The sequence below is a fragment of the Anoplophora glabripennis genome, unplaced genomic scaffold (assembly GCF_000390285.2).
Source record: "Anoplophora glabripennis isolate ALB-LARVAE unplaced genomic scaffold, Agla_2.0 scaffold13, whole genome shotgun sequence".
Taxonomy (NCBI): domain Eukaryota; kingdom Metazoa; phylum Arthropoda; class Insecta; order Coleoptera; family Cerambycidae; genus Anoplophora; species Anoplophora glabripennis.
Genome location: NW_019416478.1, coordinates 1148933 through 1168244, shown reverse-complemented (window position 1 = coordinate 1168244; position 19312 = coordinate 1148933). Strand labels below are relative to the sequence as shown.

Genomic DNA, 19312 nt, shown 5'->3' with positions numbered 1-19312 from the left:
CATATCTTGTTATATTACAATTTTCGATCTTCCAAGAAACTTTTTCGCGTCATATTCTTCGTTTCATTAGCAGAGGTAAACAAACCTGACAAGGGCATCTTCACTTATTTTTAACGTAACTTTTATAATAAAGTAACGATGGGGACCCTCCCACGAAGTTGCTATTTCTCGAAAAGCAAGGAAACGAGAAAGAGCAAACCGTTTATTTACGTAATTACCCCATAATGCGAGATCCACTCCTATGATTACAGGTGTGTGCAGTATGCCTTTAGCAATGACACCTGTAACTTTTCCCGTGTAACGTACAAACAATAACATATCTTCGTCTTCTTCCAACGCGAATAGCCGCTCGCAAGCGACAGAGACAAAGTATTCAACATTTGTACGCCTACTTGCGGACAGAAGTAGGTTTCATTTGACTTTCACTGAGATGGAAAACAGTGGAACGGATGAATAGTCGTTGTAAACACATCCTATTTGCATGCGACTACTGTTAGGGATCGCTGTAGCGGTATTGCGAATTTTACAAGAAGTTTTTAGTTGAAGATTTGACGGTATTTTACGAACATCGTTTTTTTTTGTGTGCGGTGAGGATTTTGATTGGCGAAGATGATTCCCGGAGTATGTTTTTTGCTTTGTTTTGGAGTGATTTTCGTGGAATGTCATCCGACCATGTATAAGATCAATGAGAACAAGGTCCTGGAACCAGGTAACCGCGCATTTTGCTTGATATGGTAATTTTGCTAAGGCTATGGAACATTATAATAAAAATGCTTTTATGCCTGTTATACATTTAATAATAACATTAATTGCAGTCATTAAACTTATTTTTTTTTAATTAAATATTATTTAGTAATGTATGTTTTATAAAAATAATATCATATTTAGAATATACTTAAGTTACGAAAGGTACTATTTTTATTCTAGTGCAGGATGTCAAAAATTGGAAGACAGGAGAAATTGAATGATTATATATGTGAGTCATAATTAAGTGTAAAAGAGTCAATTCAAGCTTTCTCAGACCAAAACAAAACAATTAACCGATTATACCATAGTATCAAAATGCTTTCTTAAAAGGTTACGGGTCTTCAAAGAATTTATTTTTTAAATTTTAATTATAATAACTGTACTACTTTCAACAGCCCTTTGCTTTTTGCAATTTTTTTGCTGTTGAAGATATTGAGAAAAGTGTTTCCTGAAATTGAATTTACTTTTGGGACATTAGAAGCTAAATCACTGAGGTCGTGACCGGATCATTTTTAATTTTCTTGATTTTTTGGAATTTTTTACAACCCATTTAGAGTACCTATCAAAAAGTTATGAGCATTTGAATACTTTGGGAAAAAAATTTTCAAATACCTGTAGCTTGGCAAAAACTAAAGATATCATTTTTTTTTGATTTGGTTCGCTTTGAGATGTACTACTATAAAAAAATATAGAAATAGTTTTTTTTGATTTTTAAACCAAAAAAGTTGTGAAAATGAGTTGTTTTTTTCCTTCGATAAATTTAAAAAAAAATCATTTTTCAATATGCAAATTTATGAGGCAGATAAGGCAAAATTGCATAATCAGGGGACCAACATTATGCCTCTAAAAAATCGAGACTAACATGACTAGTTTTCGAAATATTTGAAAAAATCCGAAATTTTGGAAATCCGTTTTTGTTTCATTTCAGCCTTATTTGAGGTGATATTATTGAAAAAAGAATGTGGTAATAGTTTAAATAACTTGAAGGAATTCACAGGGTCTAACGACACTTAGAGTGTACGATAATTCAATAAACATAGAAATCTAAATAAAAAAATTAGATATATGTATTTGAAACGAATACATTGAAGATGAATTTTTTCAGGCAAATCGTCTGAATCCGGTTCGAGCTGAGACAGTACAGTATTGGGGTTCATGAAGGCTTGCAAAAAATGTAATAAAATTCTCAGGGTCGTATTTTAAAAAATGAAGTTGATGACGGTCCTGGAGAGATGAAACGTTACATATAAAAATTGATTATGCCATTCAATAGAGGACAAAAAGTTGCCATGAGAAAGTGTTCTTCTTTTTTCAATAGCACCTCAAACAAGGCTGAAATGAAACAAAATCGAAAATTTCGGTTTTAATTATAATAACTGAAATTTCAAGTCTTGTTCTTTTGCAATTTTTTTGCTGTTAAAGATATTGAGAAAAGTGTTTCTTGGAACTGAATTTATTTATATGGCATTCTAGTGGGGTCGTGACCGGACCATTTTTAATTTTCTTGATTTTTTCGTATTATTTAGTCCCCATTTAGAATAACCTTCATGATTTTTTTTCAAATTTTTATTTCAACCCCTTAAGAAGTTATGAGTATTTGAATATTTCGAGTAAAAAAATGAAATAAGTAGGTACCAAAAATTAAAGATATCATAAATTTTTCTTTTCATTTTGTTTGTTTTGAGATGTAGTTTTAGAAAAAAAAAATAGCTAGTTAGTTAGTTTTTTGAAGTTTTGTTGATTTTTAAACCAAAAAGTGCTTTGTGAAAATAAGTTGCGTTTTTTTTTCTTCGAAAAATTCTCAAAAAGATCGTCTTTCAATATGCAAATTTATGAGGCAGATTCCGAAGTGGAATCATTTTTATTCTATTTTCAATTAATTTTTTTTATATATTTTAATTTTTTATAGAGAATGTACGCTATTAAACGCAATTTTATTATACAAGTAAATCGCGATGACTAATTACTAAAAATACCATATCTTTAAAACTACTTCTAAGTACTAATATTATCTTTATTAAATATCTAACTTAATGTTAACTAAATATTTCGACTTTTTTTTAATTTCAAAAAGTTTGTTTTGCATAATGCCATAATAGCCCAGGAGAATTACATATTAGCATAGCTGCTGCTTGACTTAGTTTAGATATTAGTAAAAATCGGTCAAAAATAATATATACAATGAAAATACAAGTTGGCGCCAGGAAAAAAAGTTGTGGTATTTGCAGGAAAAATTAAAAACTGCAAAAATACTCAAAAATGGCGTGCTTTTTCTAACATTTTCCAATATACCTTTTTAAATATGCAGTTTACAGAAAAAAACATTACTGATGAAATTGTTTTTTATGAAATTAGCTATAGGATGGAATAGAATAAATATTTCAAGATTTTAAACATTATTACCACGTAATTATTAAAACTAATACCTACCTATTAACAGTGATTGGATGTGATGGAATTATTAAAGAAATAAAAAAGAGATCCGAGACTTTTCAAGAAATCAGATTGGTTAAATATTTTACACCTAATTATAACACCCTGTATAGTGTACTTAAATTTATGGAAGAATCTTGAGGTTTGGCATTGAGCCAAATATGTATTAATAAAATGTAGTCTATTAGTGGGTGCCAAATTTAAAAGAAACTAAATTTTCAGTATTTCGAAAGCTTTTCACCGGACAATCTGAAAAAAAAGTGTAACTAGTAATTATTTCTTAATTTTTTTCTGTAAAAAACATAACCATCGTAATTTTCAACTTGATTGTTGTAATGGTTTTGGCAATATGATTTTTTTTAAACTTGAACAAAATATGTATGACTAAAGCATATCTTAATCACGCCCATTCTTAATGAAACGTTCTGTCGCTCTGTATTTAAAATACAGAATAAAATACATTTTATCAATTCTTATTCTGTGAAGTATAAGTATTACAAGAAATAGAATCGTTGAGTTTTTAAAAGTTATATACAGGGTGTAAGTTTGAAGGGGTCATATTTACACAGAGGCTACTTTTGCTCTCTGAAAACGTATTGTAAATTTCTTAATTCCGTGGTAAAAACATTTTTTAACTTTTTTTTATAATTTTCGTACTTCGCCGCTGAACAGTTGGCCATTGTTTTTTGTCCACATAGAGCCCTGCTGTTATCACATCAAACTAGTCAGAGAACATCGATATCGAAATTCACAAACTAAACACCGTGCTTTAAAAGATAATAAATATTTATTAAAAGCTTGAAATAATTTTAAAAATATTTCAAATTTGTGAGATTGGTAAGTATATTTATTTATTTTTTATTATGTACAATTTATAAAACAGGAAAAATAGTTATTTTAAAACGTAAATTTGTTTTACTTACAATAGCAATGCATGGCATATTAGTATTTAAATAAATCATATAAAAAATATTAATCTTTTAAAAATCTCGAAAATGCCGGCGCTTTATCTTTATTAATATCAAATAATACGGTGATTTTATAACATGTCGCAGATTCAAAATAAATCATATATAAGCAACACTTTCTTATAAAATTAATCCACGGTAGTTTCACACTCTGCCACACCGTTGTTCCACAAGTTGGTTAGTTTGGTAGTGTTCTGGGGAACAGTGCCCCCTGACAACAATTAAACAGACTCTCTTGTCCTATATTGTAAGCTATTGCCCCTAAAAACTGCCCCTACTTAAGAGGTATCAAATCTGGTGATCGAGTTGGTCGAACAGGAACATCTAAATGGTAGTTGACGCATATTATGAGGTGTGATAACGTATTTGAGCCATTTTGGGAACTGGAAAGTAATAAATACATAGGTATTTACATTACGAACAATAGTCAAATTCGAAATTTCTGTGGATTACCATTATACCCAGTAAGAATTCGGTCTGAATAAACAATATGCAAATGTGCGTAAGGGCCCAAATTAATAACACCCTTATCTCATTTCACTTTAAATTTTAATAAAATATTTCTCTTTTCGCTTTACAAGGAAGACCTCGTTTATTAGAGCTGTTTGAGGAGCAATTTAAATACTAAATATATTTCGTTTTATACTTATATATACACGTATTTTTACTGTTCAGTGCTCTGAATGAATAAACTCCAACAAATATTAATTCATTTAAAAGTCAATTATAATACGCTTGTGCCTTTGTAGATACGCTGCGGATTAATGAAATGTTGTCAAAATATACAAGGGATGAATTCGTTTCTAAATGGTGTGTAAATACCGAACGGAATGTTACATTTAATCCGCAAAATGCGTGTAATATTTCTGGGTTCTGTAACCTTAACAGTTCAGTTAATATCGGGTGTCCCAAAATTCAAGCAATGTTTGAATTATGCCTCATTTGCTGCCAACGAAAAAAAAAGACAGCGTGACAGCTGACAATGCAGGATTATTAAAAGAATAGAGCAAAGAACAACGCGGTTTCATTGTTGAACAATATTTTTAAAATAATGAAGGTTAGGCAGCTCTAGTTCACTGTTTTCGTACAAAATATGGTCGAAATAGTGATTTAACTTCAATTGTGAAGAGATTAATTGAAAATATCAGGGAGACTGAATCATTTAGTGATCTTAAACACAAAACATCGAAACAGTTCGTGGGAGTGTTGCTGACAGTCCAATTCGGCACCGTGGTGAAGAAGCTTTCCATAGCGTATTCTCACGAAAGATTTTCATCTTCATGCTCACAAAGTTCAATTGACTCGAGAACTGAAGTCTACTGACCACGCAGAGGGACCAAGAGAGAATGGATTATGAAACAAATGGTTATTTTCATCTTGATGGCTTTGTTAATTGACAAAATTGTTGCATTTGGGGTTAAAAAAATGCGCAAGTGATTGTTGAAAAGCAAATACACCCACGTGTTACTGTTTGGTGCAGATTTTCGGCTGGAGCCATCATCAGATCATTCCTTTTCATAAATGCGAGTGGTAAGGCAATAACGCGACATAATATCCAGTTTTTGTCTGTTTGCACACTTGTTTGTTTGCTTGTTGGTCAGCATTTATCGTCCGCCTATATTTTTACTCTGTCCTACCTGACATCCTGCCTTTCTACTTGCCTTCCTGTTGGTAATTTTGTCTATATTCCTCTCTGACTAAATGACTAAATGTTTCTATGTCTGTTTTTCTGCCACTCTCTGTCTAAATGTCATATGAATCTAAAACTTCATTTTCTTCATTCTCATCTTGATTGGGCCCCAGAAAATCTAGGAGCTTTTAGTGAAGAACAAGGAGAAAGAATGCACCAGGGCCTAAATGAGTTTGAACAAAGATATCAAGGTGTTTGGGGGAAGAATATGTTAGTAGACTATTGCTGGAAAGAGAGACACAAATAGAGCACACAAAGGAAAAGCGGAATTTGGATTAATACATCTATGCTGAGAGAAGCGAACTGATTTGTTGAAAGTTTTCAAAAGTTTTTTTTTAAATCTAGTTTTGGTACAATCATGCAAAACCGAGAGAGGACGGTGGTCAGAAAGGTAATAAGACAAACTGATAAATAGGCAGATAGACAGTCAGTGGACAATTAGACAGAGGGTGGCAGAAAAACAGACATAAACATTTAGTCATTTAGTCAGACAGACAGACAAGATAGAGAGTCAGTCTGATAGACAAAATTACCGACAGAAAGGCAGGTAGAAAGACAGAATGTCAGGATACAGGCGGATGATAAATACAGATCAACAAGCAAACAAACAGGTACCTAGGTAGAGTTCCTGTGTTTTTTTTTTTCAAATTAAATGTTACCCTGTAATAATAATAATTAAATAAAAGGTAATAAAATAATATAAAATTTAAAACGAAGATGACATATTTTTCATTGTTAAGCTAGTTTTGCGTTCAAGACAAAAATTCATATTGCCTCTATTACCAGGAAGATGATTCACTATTTTTTTGTCAATACCTATATAATTTGGTTTAATATATGGAAACCTCTTCTGGTGAATTATGTCATGTAAATTTTGGCGGTACAGTGTGGGATTGAAATGACGATAAAATCTGGATTTTACTATTTTTAAACATACGAAAAAAAACTCATATGATGCAATGCCGTTAGAATTTTACAGATGTAACGCTTACGGTCTATAAAAAGAACACGAAAATCAGAACATCTTAACCGCATGTAAATTACTGCATTTTTTAAAACCCTTTTGATTTTAAGGGTTACTTTTGTAAACAAATATTCGTCATCAAGTTAGAAAATGTTATAAATATCTCCCAAAATGAGTAAATTGTTTATTATTCTAGAAAATATTTTTCTTTTTGAAGTTACTTGAATCATACATGATGCTACATCGCTAACCCATCTACCTACCCCCTTCAAAACGTACCAATGCCTTATAAATGATGCCAGTAACCTGGAATCGGTTTCTAGTAGACCCACAATATTCGCAGTGGTTACCACCCCATAAATATTGCAACAACAAATTAGCGCATAAACAGCAGACCTACCTGCATTATTAAATTGTTTTAATGCCAAATTTAATCATATACCGACTTAATTACGACTGTTCTAGATTTATCCCATTTCTCCCTCAAATATTCAAAGCCAAATACAGGTAGTTCGAGGCGATAAATAATGTATTACTTAATTGAGACATAAATGTTACATTGTTTGCTTGACACTGAAGGTTATGGTGAAGTGAATACAAATGTACCAGTCCATGGAAAAATCCTCTACTAAGAAAAGAAATTTTCTTACACAAAACGAACTAGATAAGTTGATATATACTCTATAATCTCGAAATTAATTAAAATGAAGATAAATGGAATTGAAATTATTACAAATACGTTTAGTTTGTTTTAGATAAAAATAATTTTTAATTATAACATTGTTTTTGTATAAAAGAATTACAGCGCATCTATTTAATAAATACAGGGTGTATAAAATCAGTTTAAACAGTCTAGTAACCACAGACTCAGCACCTACTTGAGATATAATGTGTACTAATTTATTTATTTATTTATTTATTTATTTATTTATTTATTTATTTATTTATTTATTTATTTATTTATTTATTTATTTATTTAGAAATTACAATATCCAACTGAACAAAGTCCCAATTACAGGATAAGGTAAAAGAGAAAACCTTAACTAAATTTAAAAAAAACAAACCAACATAAATATAAATACTACTCAAAATAGAGCAATCAAAATATAAAACCAAGACAAAAGAACTTGAAGAAGTGTAAACAATAACAGCCAAATAAAACAAATAAGCTAACAAACATATACAAGATAAGGGTTACATTTACTAGACAAACAATTCCTTTATGTTATTTATAGAATGAAAAAATATATTAAGTCGATTTTCATACTTCTGATAATTGGAAATCACCTGATATAGGGGAGATGCTATTAGTAAATTGGTACGAGGTTTGGGTAATTATAAAGCGGAGTGAAATCTAGAATTAAGTCTAGGAACATGATATAAATTCCTTGAAATTAACGAGTCTGCATTTATAGTATTATTTATAATTTTAAATAGAAATATAATTAAAAACATAATTCGCCTACGACTGAGACTAGTACAATTAAATCAAGAATGCAATACTTCTTGAGGTGTCCATACCACGAGGAGGATAAAATCCATAACTAATGAATTGTCTTTAAAAACCTCCGTTGTACTTTCTCTAATTAAATATTATAAATGGGACTCCAAATAACCGATGCATATTCAAGTTTGCAACGCAAAATGCTGAGTACAATATATTTAGAACCTTCACGTTCTGAAAGTCCTTAGAATTACGCAAAATAAAGCCTAAATTCTTATAAGCAGATTTGGTTACGAAACTAATGTGCTCGTCAAACGATAATCTAGTATCAACTCTTTAAAAAAGATTCACCAATTTTATAATCAAAATCTTTTGCTTCGACTATAAGACATAATTTTACATTTGCTTACATTCAGAGGTAGATTATTACATGAACACCAACTCTGCAGTCTGTCAAGATTATCTTGTAATCTGGTACACTCAGTAGAAGATTTAACTTCCAAGAACAACTTCAGGTTATCCTCATATAGGAAATAGTTAACATCGTGGCAATCAGTCATAATATGCCTGAGTGGAGAGATGAGAATCCTGAAGAAACACGACCATAGCGACATTACGTGATCACAGCAATCAACATCTTGTTTTCATCGCCTTCTGAACTCAAAGTTTTAAATCCATGACATTGCTACGCAAACCGAAATATACACATCTGCAAATAACAAGAGACAATATATTTTGTTTAAATAAAACGACCTTTTCAATGTTGCTGTCTGTTTAAAAAAAATACGACCATTGTGTAAGTTTTGATAGAGGTAACCGGAAAAACTATCACCCAGTATATCGATTTGACTAAAGCTTTAAGAAATAATAAGCTATAATAATCCAAATAAATGTGCCAAATTATAACGCGATCCGTAAAAGGATTATGAAGTTATTAATTAAATTTGTTTTATTTTTGTCAACTTTGAAAGCTTGTAACTCAAAAACCAAAAATTGTTTATTTAACTTTTTTTTGTAGATTGTTTTTATTTATCGTCCTGAATATGCAGTCAAACGTTGTCGGTGAAATTAGCGAACACCCTGTATACTACAAAAAAAATGTGTATTTGAGATATTATTTTTACAATATCTCTCCTAATTGAAAGTTCATCATTTGCAGAACATTCTGTATAGCGTCTAATTTATTTCAACACTGTATATCCTAATTAATCATGAGTGGATTATTTTTGCACGCAATATTTAATTAAATGAAAACAAACCAAATCTGAGTAATAAAATGACTCAATAATAGTTAAATTTAAATCATATTAGAGAAAAAGTCAACTCTAAATTGGTTTTATATATGCAGAATAGAGTCAAAAGTCGCTCAATTGATAGTTATCAGTAACTCGGGTTTGAGTAAAACTCAATAATTTCTGATGCAATAGTTTCACTCAGTTGTACTCATACTGTAGTATAACAACCCTAGGTTCGACAAAAAATAAGTAAACGTAGTTGTGGCCAAAAATATGTGATCGTCATAAGGACTACCTACGTTGTGTGTATCCATTTTTTTAATTGACCGGAAGGCGCTGGCTACTAACTTTGTAGAGGGGATGCATGGTTTAATTATACAAAACAAAAGCAGAGTAAATACACCTAACCTTTATTTATATACAATTCAAATTAAACATGTGACAAATAGAAAGAACAACAAAAACATTAACAACCATTAAACATAAAAGGAGAGTGCCAGGCTCACCTAGAGCTCCTGTGGGGAAAGAGCATGGCAGAGAAACCCACGATCGTTGCTCTTACCACCCAAATATAAATACAAAACAACCGCTAACCAAAGGCATAAATTAAGAACCTTTGCTAATGATAAATAAGACCTGTCTCATTTAATGTGTCACTAAATGTCATCTGTTACCTCATATTAGTCATACACACTTCCAAGTAAAACTGAAGAGGTTTGGTGTTAGTTAGCCGGCAGAGCCGGAAGGTACTGGAGTCCCATACGGGAGGCAATCCAGCTATAGTTGAGATTTCGGAAGATCCTTCATAACACTGGAGTCCCATACGGGAGGCAATCGAGCTTAATCCAGATTCGTTCCGCACGGGCGAAAATGTTAGTAAATTCAACAAGGCTCGTATAGACGTATGACATAAAGTGAGCACAAGAAATCAAAGAACAACCTAATCATGATAAAACAAGTTAAATGTGAAACAAAGAGGTCGTTAATGCAATATCTGGGCAGTCACGACAATATACATATTTTAACATGTAATAAATAATGAGCAATCTATAATAATAATTGTAACAATTTTATCTTAGAAAAATATACGCCCCTGAGCGTAAGACAATGAAGGCTAAACATATACAGAATTATTATCATGAAACATCTATATTTTACGAACAACGTAATCATGACAAAAACAAGTTAGATGTGAAACAAAGGAGTCATTATTGTAATGTCTGGGCGCCCACACAATATATATATTTTAACATGAAATAAATAATGAGCAATCGTTAATAATAATTATAACAATTTTACCTTAGAAAAATATATGCCCTTGAGCATAAAGCAATGGAAGCTAAACATACAAAGAATTATTATCATGAAACATCTATAACCATCACAATCATAAGATTACATAGAACAATTAACAACAAAGTACTTAAAGAATATTACCTGCTAACTAATACTGGTTAACCACTTAATTTTACACTACTTTGTCACACTGTCCGCCGATCGTCTTGCTACCTATCTGCACACTGTTCTCACTTCAACTGCCTATCTTCAACTATCTAGGCTTCCTTCCAGAATGCCCCACCTAAGTGCTTGTTTTTTGTGCTTCCTTTTAACTGTCCGTTAATATTACTTTTTCATTGTTATACAACACCTATGTAACAGGTGACGTCGAAGTTGATAAGATAAGTACGGTTTTGCACAATACTAATAGAGTGAAAATTTTACTCAATCGAGTGTGGACAGAAATTGATACATTATTGAGTAAAATTGAGTGAAGTTTGAGTAAAATTTGTTTACAGTGTACAATAGAGGTTATGGCAATCTATTCGTCCGATCAGTTAATCAATTCTTTTAATCGAGACCTAAAATATTGTCTCTAAAACATATCTGTGTAGAAACCATTGCGGCAGCTTAGTAATTTATGACTTTTAATTGGTTTTACATATTCAGAATAGAGTTAAAAGTTGTTCACTTGATAATTAACACAAACTTGGATTTGAGTAAAATTCATTCACTTCTGCTGCAATAGTTTCACTCACAAAATTTTAGTTGTACTCACACTGATAGAGTGAAAATTTTACTTAATCGGGTGTGGACAGAAATTGATACATTATTGAGTAAAATTGAGTGAAGTTTGAGTAAAATTTGTTTACAGTGTACAATAGAGGTTATGGCAATCTATTCGTCCGATCAGTTAATCAATTCTTTTAATCGAGACCTAAAATATTGTCTCTAAAACATATCTGTGTAGAAACCATTGCGGCAGCTTAGTAATTTATGACTTTTAATTGGTTTTACATATTCAGAATAGAGTTAAAAGTTGTTCACTTGATAATTAACACAAACTTGGATTTGAGTAAAATTCATTCACTTCTGCTGCAATAGTTTCACTCACAAAATTTTAGTTGTACTCACACTGATAGAGTGAAAATTTTACTTAATCGGGTGTGGACAGAAATTGATACATTATTGAGTAAAATTGAGTGAAGTTTGAGTAAAATTTGTTTACAGTGTACAATAGAGGTTATGGCAATCTATTCGTCCGATCAGTTAATCAATTCTTTTAATCAAGACCTAAAATATTGTCTCTGAAACATATCTGTGTAGAAACCACTGCGGCAGCTTAGTAGTTTATGACTTTTAATTGGTTTTACATACTCAGAATAGAGTCAAAAGTTGCTCACTTGATAGTTAACACAAACTCGGATTTGAGTAAAATTCACTCACATCTGTTACAATAGTTTCACTCACAAAATTTTAGTTGTACTCACATTGATAGAGTGAAAATTTCACTCAATCGGGTTACTGAGTAACATTGAGTGAAATTGAGTAATTTTTTTTACAGTGTAGATACGATACGATATTTTAACCAAACGAACGAATGTACGTCTGAAACGAGGGCAGAGTTGCGTGTATAATCATAAGCAGAGTAAATTGTTCCCGAACATAAAGGCAAAATCTTAAGCTAATGGCTAAATTCTTAAATCTAATCTTCCCGGGGAGTATGCAGTGCAGTAAAGAATTTCCATTTCAGGCGGAGACGCGCATTCGCCGTTAATTTGTTTCCTGGTTTTTGACGTGCACTCACAAAGGCACTTGGAAATTTAATTAATTACAACCGTATTAATTATTTATCTCGCAATTTATAATAACTAGTCTGCAGCGCGGGGATGTGGGTATCTTTTTGTTTGCGAGCGGTACGAGTTGTTTGTTAATTTTTTTTTGGTAACCGCCAAATGCAATGCTTCGTAGCGCCGTTTGATATTCAATTTCGTATTTGTAGCAAAAGAATACTCTTCCTATAATTCTGACATATATAAATTGTTTGCAAATCCGACATTTACTCTGTGATTATTTTTAAAATTATGATATTGTTACCAACAAATTGCAGATTTGCAGGGTATGTTCAATTTAAAATAACCAAGTTATGTAACGCCTACGCGAAATGGAACACCCTGTAAAGCTAAAAATATTTTCTTTATCATGTGGGTCATACATGATTCTAGGCAACTTTTATTAAAACCATTTTTTATAAATTTGACAGTTGCAGAGTTACAGAAGAATCCCTATTCAGTGGAACACTCTGTATGTTGAAAGATATTCTGCAAAGTACAAGGAAAATAATTTACACAATTTTAAAGTAATTATTACAAATATTCCCGTAATATTTGTTTCCCAATAAGCGTACGTTGAAATTTTTCCAGCATTATTTTTTAATATTGACACTTCTCCTCTAGGATGCCCATTTTTATGTAATTTACCTTGCGTAAACAATTTTAATATTCAGTTTCCTATTATTTGTTCACTTTCTCTCAATTTTTTCGAGTGAAAAGTAAATATAAAATTAGTGAAAGTTAAATGACGTTGTCTACTGAACAGAACGATGTCTTCCTATCAATCCTTGATTACGACTTTGCCCGTAGCAGTTTTATGTCCAAAACTAAATTCATATTCCAATAATAATTTACAAAATAACGCTTCTAATACCTGTCCACACCACCGAATTTAATAAACACTTCACGGAAGTTGCCGAATTCATATTCATCAAGATATGGATTACCATAATGTATGGCTACAGCTAACGACAATATTGTAATGCGTTTTTTGTATCTGATATTTGTTTACACCGCATCATTTGGGTCATGGTTAACCTGTTATTAAATTAAATGTTGTAATGTTAAGGTTACTTTCATTTCATCATAGAATAAATTGGAACAATTACTTATACTAGAAAAAAATGAATTCTTCCGACATTAGGTAACCATGACGGGCATATTTTAAATTATTTGAAGATTTAAATAAAGTTTTAGTTTAATCTAGGAATTGTTTTTTTCTCTCTTTGTTTTACTTCGCTTTTTTGGAGTGTCTGACACCACATGATATATTTTATATGTATATGATTTAGACAATCTGTATAGTCGTATGAATTTTAATTCCTTTTTCATATTTTTGCCAGACCTTGTTCCCGTGTCGTCGACTGTAATACCGCTTCCGGTGTACCAAGTAGGCTATGGAATTAATCTAGGACCATCCATAAAGGACGAAAAGACAAAGAAACCGGATGGACCCATCACTTTGATAACAGGTAATGCTTGGGATATTCTGTAGTACGGTAAATTATTAAATATTCATCAATTTGAATTTAATATCTAAAGAAAAATTAGGTAAAAGTAAGGTAAAAATCGTGTTGAATAGAAAAAAATAAATAAATCACCCCCTGAGTCAAAAAAAATGATTCAAAGGGTTGATTTTATATGTTTACTAGCTTTTACCCGCGGCTTCGCTCGCAGAGCGATAGAAAATCTTTCGTAAAAAATATATATTTTTTTTTAATAAAAAGTATCCTATGTTACTTCTAATACCTCCAAGAATATGTGTACAAAGTTTTATGATGATCGGTTAAGTAGTTTTCGCGTGAAAGCGTAACAAACAAACTTACATTCACATTTATAATATTAGTAGGGATTAGGTGTAACTAGAAATATTTTGCAGAGAAAAAGGTAATCGAAATTACACTGTAAACAGTGCAGTACATAGCAAATTAAGGTTTTAACATTTTTTACAGTCATTCTAAAAAGTTTTGATATTGAAAACTGACCTTCAACTTCGAGCTCAACTTACTGTGTATAGTGTTTATAATGATATATCGAACAATTATTTAGTTTTTCAGTTTCAGATGTTTCTGTTTAGAATTACTAAATTATAAAATCAAGTCCTTTTTCTTTTTAATTTGATAGTAACACCCAATTAAATAAAAAAGTATTAAACATGCTTTCATTATCTTTTCGTGTCATTGTATGAACAATAAATTAAAATAATATATCGGGTTTCCCACAATTCACACAAGATTTTGTACGGTAAAGTGTTGCCAAAAAAAAAAAAACAGCATGACAGTTGATAGTTCAGGGTTATTAAAAATGAAGCGCAGCACGAAATTTTCATTGTTGAGCAATATTTTAAAAATAATTAAAGTTTAGCAGCTGAAGTTCGCAAATTTCGTACAAAATATAGTCTTGCCTGAATTTTTTATATAAGTTAGTTTGAGATATATAATAACAATAAGTGACAGTAATTTTTATTAGAACCCCCGGCCAAGGGTGAAAAAGATAAAATAAAGCGGTTGTTCAAGATAACTTAAAATTGGTAAGAGCTAGAAAAAAAGTTCCTTATAAAGGTTGTAGAGCATAAAATTCTACATAAAAATGATCCATTAACTTTTTCTTGTACTATTATAATTAACAGAATTAGGGAGACTAGAATTTAAGGGATGATTTCAGAAATTTAAAAAATCATAACTTGCAAAAAAATTAATGAATTTTATATATTTACTACTTTAGGACGTTATTCCTAATAGATACAAAATATTCTAATATTACGTATATTTTTCCGTAGAAGCTTTTTGAAATGGCTCTAATTTTTATCAATTAATATAGCTTTTAACTCCAAAGTACATACATTTGTCTGCGTTATTTTTTTGGACAGCGTTTCTTTATGTAATTTTAATGTGAACATATTGCCTCATGCGATGTACGAACTCATCCTGCAAATAGCTGCACTTACTAATGTAACTTTATTTTTGTTATCGTGGAAAATTCAGAGGTACTAATGCATCACGGGTTGACAAGCTGGAAGTAGATACCATTTTAATTGCATAAAACTAGGTATTTACATACTATACTTTACTTTTATGACGGCCTGATATGAAAACGTCGGACGTATGCTTTTTAAAAAAATTCCGGTTAAACATTCAAATATCTTTATACTGATAAAAACGTATGTAAAACTAAACAAGGGTTCGAGTGCACAAATTTGCTTCTTATGGTGCATTGTTATTTTATTCATTGCTATATTACAATTAAAAATTGATTAATACCAATTTTTAAGCCTTATTACTATTTTTGATATAAATATTATAGTATACGGGGTGTCCTAGACCACCCGTCCACCCCTTCTAAAATCCAAGTACATGTAGCTCAGTATATGACGGTTTTTAGGTCCGAATTCTTGATACATGCGCCGATTGACGTGAAATTTTAACAGTAGGTAGAAAATTCCTCAAGAAACAAAAGTTACATAGTGCCGATGTGTGCTTTCACGTTGGGGGTGAATGCCACCCCTTCTCGGGGGTGGCAATGAAGGCACCCATTTTAATCGCAAAAATCAATAGAAAGATGAATTCTAAGCAAAAAATGCTCTATAATGTTTTTTCCAAAAATAAATATTTTCCGAGTTATTTGCGATTGAAAATGTTGATTTTTCATCTAAAGTGTGCATGTTTTTCAACAATTTTTGATAAATAACTCGAAAACGTTGCGTTTTATCGAAAAAAATCATATAAAGCAAAAATAAAGATTTTGAAATAACGAATCGATTCATTTAATGTACATGCAATAATAACCGAGTTATTACTCTCTAAAACTGATTGTTTATTTTTCGGAAAGTAAAATCTTTCACCGTAAACTAATGGCGAAAGAACTCATTTTTCGAAGAAAATGATTATAACCTTTTTTAAAGTGCTTGGAAAGGCCTTTAAAATGCTTTTTGAAAAAAATTCTTAGCTCAAAAACTCGAGGAGTTATGACGAAAAAATCAGCAATAAAATCTGCTGAATCATAAAAATAGAAACTAAGCTTAATTTATGTCCAGTTGACTTTATTTAGGTACTAATAATAGGCTCTGCGAGTTTGACCGGTTTAGAATGCCTAAATTAAAAAAAAAGTTTGAAATACTGAAAAAAACTCTTTTAATTTAAAAAAAAGTTTCTTTTTTTCGAAATAACTGAAAAACTAAACAAGATACGTGAAAAATGCAAGAGTTCAAAATTAAAGGTCTTTTTTTACTAATATTTTTGCTTATGTTCAATTTTTCTGTAGAGCAAAAATTAACTGAGATATTACGTTTTTTAATTTACATTTGCGTGTAAGGACCACTTCTTTGAGCCCTTAAAACCTAAAAATCTCGAAAACGAAGAGTTCAAGAGCCTTCAACTATAAAGGTTGATTTGCAGCTCTTGCAATTCCCTGTTAAATTGCTTTCTGGAGCGATGAAAAATATTAAAAATTAAAAAAGTTTTTGTGAAAAAACGAATTGTATTATTCAGTGAAAATTGTCGGATCGTGTAAATGGCTTAATTTCCGATAGTTTCCGAGGCGTAATTCACACAAACACACACACGTTGAGCGTTTTGAAGCAGGTAAAAATTCTTCAATTCCTCATTAAGGGTTGTTTTTAAGGGTTGAAACGTTGCAATGAATCATCAGTAATATTATAAACAGTGATGAGTTTTTCATTCATTATAAATGCTATGAAGATGTGAAAAAAATGTTTTGCTTTATTTTCTGCAATAAGGGTGGGTTTTAAGGGTTCAAACGTTGCAATAAATCATTTATTATTTCATAAACAGTAAAAAATATTCAATTCATCATTATTGCCCCGTCAAAACATTTCAGAGCCGCGAAAACTAATTTTTGTTTTTTTTCCTTATAAAGGGTGGATTTTAAGGGTTGAAATGTTGCTAAAAATCAAAAATTATTATTCAAAACATAAAATAATGTTTATTCTATTGACATAACACTTAAATCTACACTCTAATCTTACGTTTTTTGCAAGAAGGGGCAGTTTTCACCCCCTAAAAACAATAAGCACACATTATGGATATGTAACTTTTGCAAAGGAGGGTGAAATGAGCTTACTAACCAATTTTCATGAAAATCGGTGCTTGTGTCAAGAATTCGGAGGTAATACTCTATTTCTACCGTTGTATACTGGACTAATGGTTATATGAAAAATGGTTCAGATAAAAGCTGCTGGTCTCCAAGCGGCACATATTATCGTGACCTTGTGTGTGACCTTCAATGTCGTTTTCAAGGTCATTTCAAGGTCAACTTAGTTTTTTTTTAAATGGAAATCCTTATTTTCAACCCCAGATTGGGAAAGAGCGGAACATTCTACGTTCAGATGATGTATCATGTGTGACCCCCAAGGTCACGTGAAGGTCAATTTTGTTTTACTGTTTGTGGTTTCTTTTTGTATCTAGGTATTACATAAAAAACAGCTTTATCTTATTAACATTGAAAATAACTTTATATTATTATGATTTTATGTTATTATGTCATGTTATGTTACAAATTAATTATAATTGAAACAAATATGCTGTCTTTGCCGCTTCTAGAGTGGACTCTCTTTTATGAGTGTAAGAGAAAAATTGAGTAATAAATATATTTTTTTTCAGTTCACTCCAAGAAGAAACCGTATCCAGTACCCAAACAGAAACCCTCGGATGTGTCGACAGTGAAGCAAATCTCTAGCGAAGACGAAAATTAAAAAAAATATACAAACATTTTAATACCTGGATTTTAACAAGACTAAAAAACTAGTTACCTGCCAAAGTTACCTTTAATTTTTAATATTAGAATAATTCATTTTTGCAACAGTAGGGAAATGATTTTATTAGTGACATTAAATAAATACTATTAATTAGCTAAACATACAGTGTGTTCTAATAAAAATTTAATTTGTGGTACTGGGATAAATGAACACCCCGTAAATCTCATCAGAGTAATGCGTTCTTTAACATTTGCAATTTTGCAGCGCCAACTAATGTAAATAATGTATATGTTAAATAAATTGTAATAACTACCGCAATTGTTATTATTTCAATCTACGAAAACAGCATTTTTAATTAATAAATTAATTGAAAAATGGTCAGTATTATAAATAAAACGTTGCAATCTTCTGATAGATTAAACAGTGTGTTTGATCAACAAGCTTTTTCAATTAATATTTAATACAAACAGACATTAAAAATATGGAAGTAGTTTTTTCAATTTTAGAGCACTGACATTTGACCAGACCTAGATTTAATGTGACTTTAGATACCAATTTTAATTAACATGTTTTGAAAATTTATGGTTTTTTAGAAAATTGACGGCTAAATTAGGAATATTCACGAAATGGTTAATGTTAAGCATGACTTTTACAGTTCGATATACCCAGAAGAACCCTGTGAAGTTTCATCTCGATCTAGCGAACCGTTTCTTTGTTTCAGACTGTCAAACTTTTGAAAAAAAATTACGGGCCACGTTTTTTGAGCTTAAATATTTCATAATCATGATTAAAATGGAAAAAAATATATTTTTTTAAAGGTTTTCTCACATTTTTACCGCAAATAACGTTTAAATTGATGAAAAAAAAAAAACAAAAAAAAATTGAAATTTTTGTTCAGAGAAGTTTTGAATAAAACTGTTTTTTAAATGATTACAAACTGCACAAAAATTAATTAGAAATTTGTCTCAAAAACGGTATGATTCGGGGTCGAAATCTGGTTTTAATCAT

General features: G+C 30.8%; 1 protein-coding gene across 1 annotated transcript; it reads left to right on the top strand.

The window, feature by feature from the left end:
- Positions 1–456: 456 nt before the first annotated feature.
- Positions 457–18616, top strand: LOC111691586. Its single transcript, XM_023454661.1, has 3 exons — positions 457–709; positions 13935–14063; positions 18210–18616. The coding sequence occupies exons 1-3, from the start codon at positions 610–612 to the stop codon at positions 18299–18301; spliced, it is 321 nt and encodes a 106-aa protein (XP_023310429.1). The 5' UTR covers positions 457–609; the 3' UTR covers positions 18302–18616.
- The last annotated feature ends 696 nt before the right edge of the window (positions 18617–19312 follow it).

What these genes read in the sequence shown, in the direction of transcription:
- LOC111691586 (XM_023454661.1), top strand. Translation starts at nt 610, where the DNA reads ATGATTCCCGGAGTATGTTTTTTGCTTTGTTTTGGAGTGATTTTCGTG. An exon ending in GAACAAGGTCCTGGAACCAG is followed by an intron (nt 710 to 13,934) that starts GTAACCGCGCAT and finishes TATTTTTGCCAG; the next exon opens with ACCTTGTTCCCGTGTCGTCG. An exon ending in ACCCATCACTTTGATAACAG is followed by an intron (nt 14,064 to 18,209) that starts GTAATGCTTGGG and finishes ATTTTTTTTCAG; the next exon opens with TTCACTCCAAGAAGAAACCG.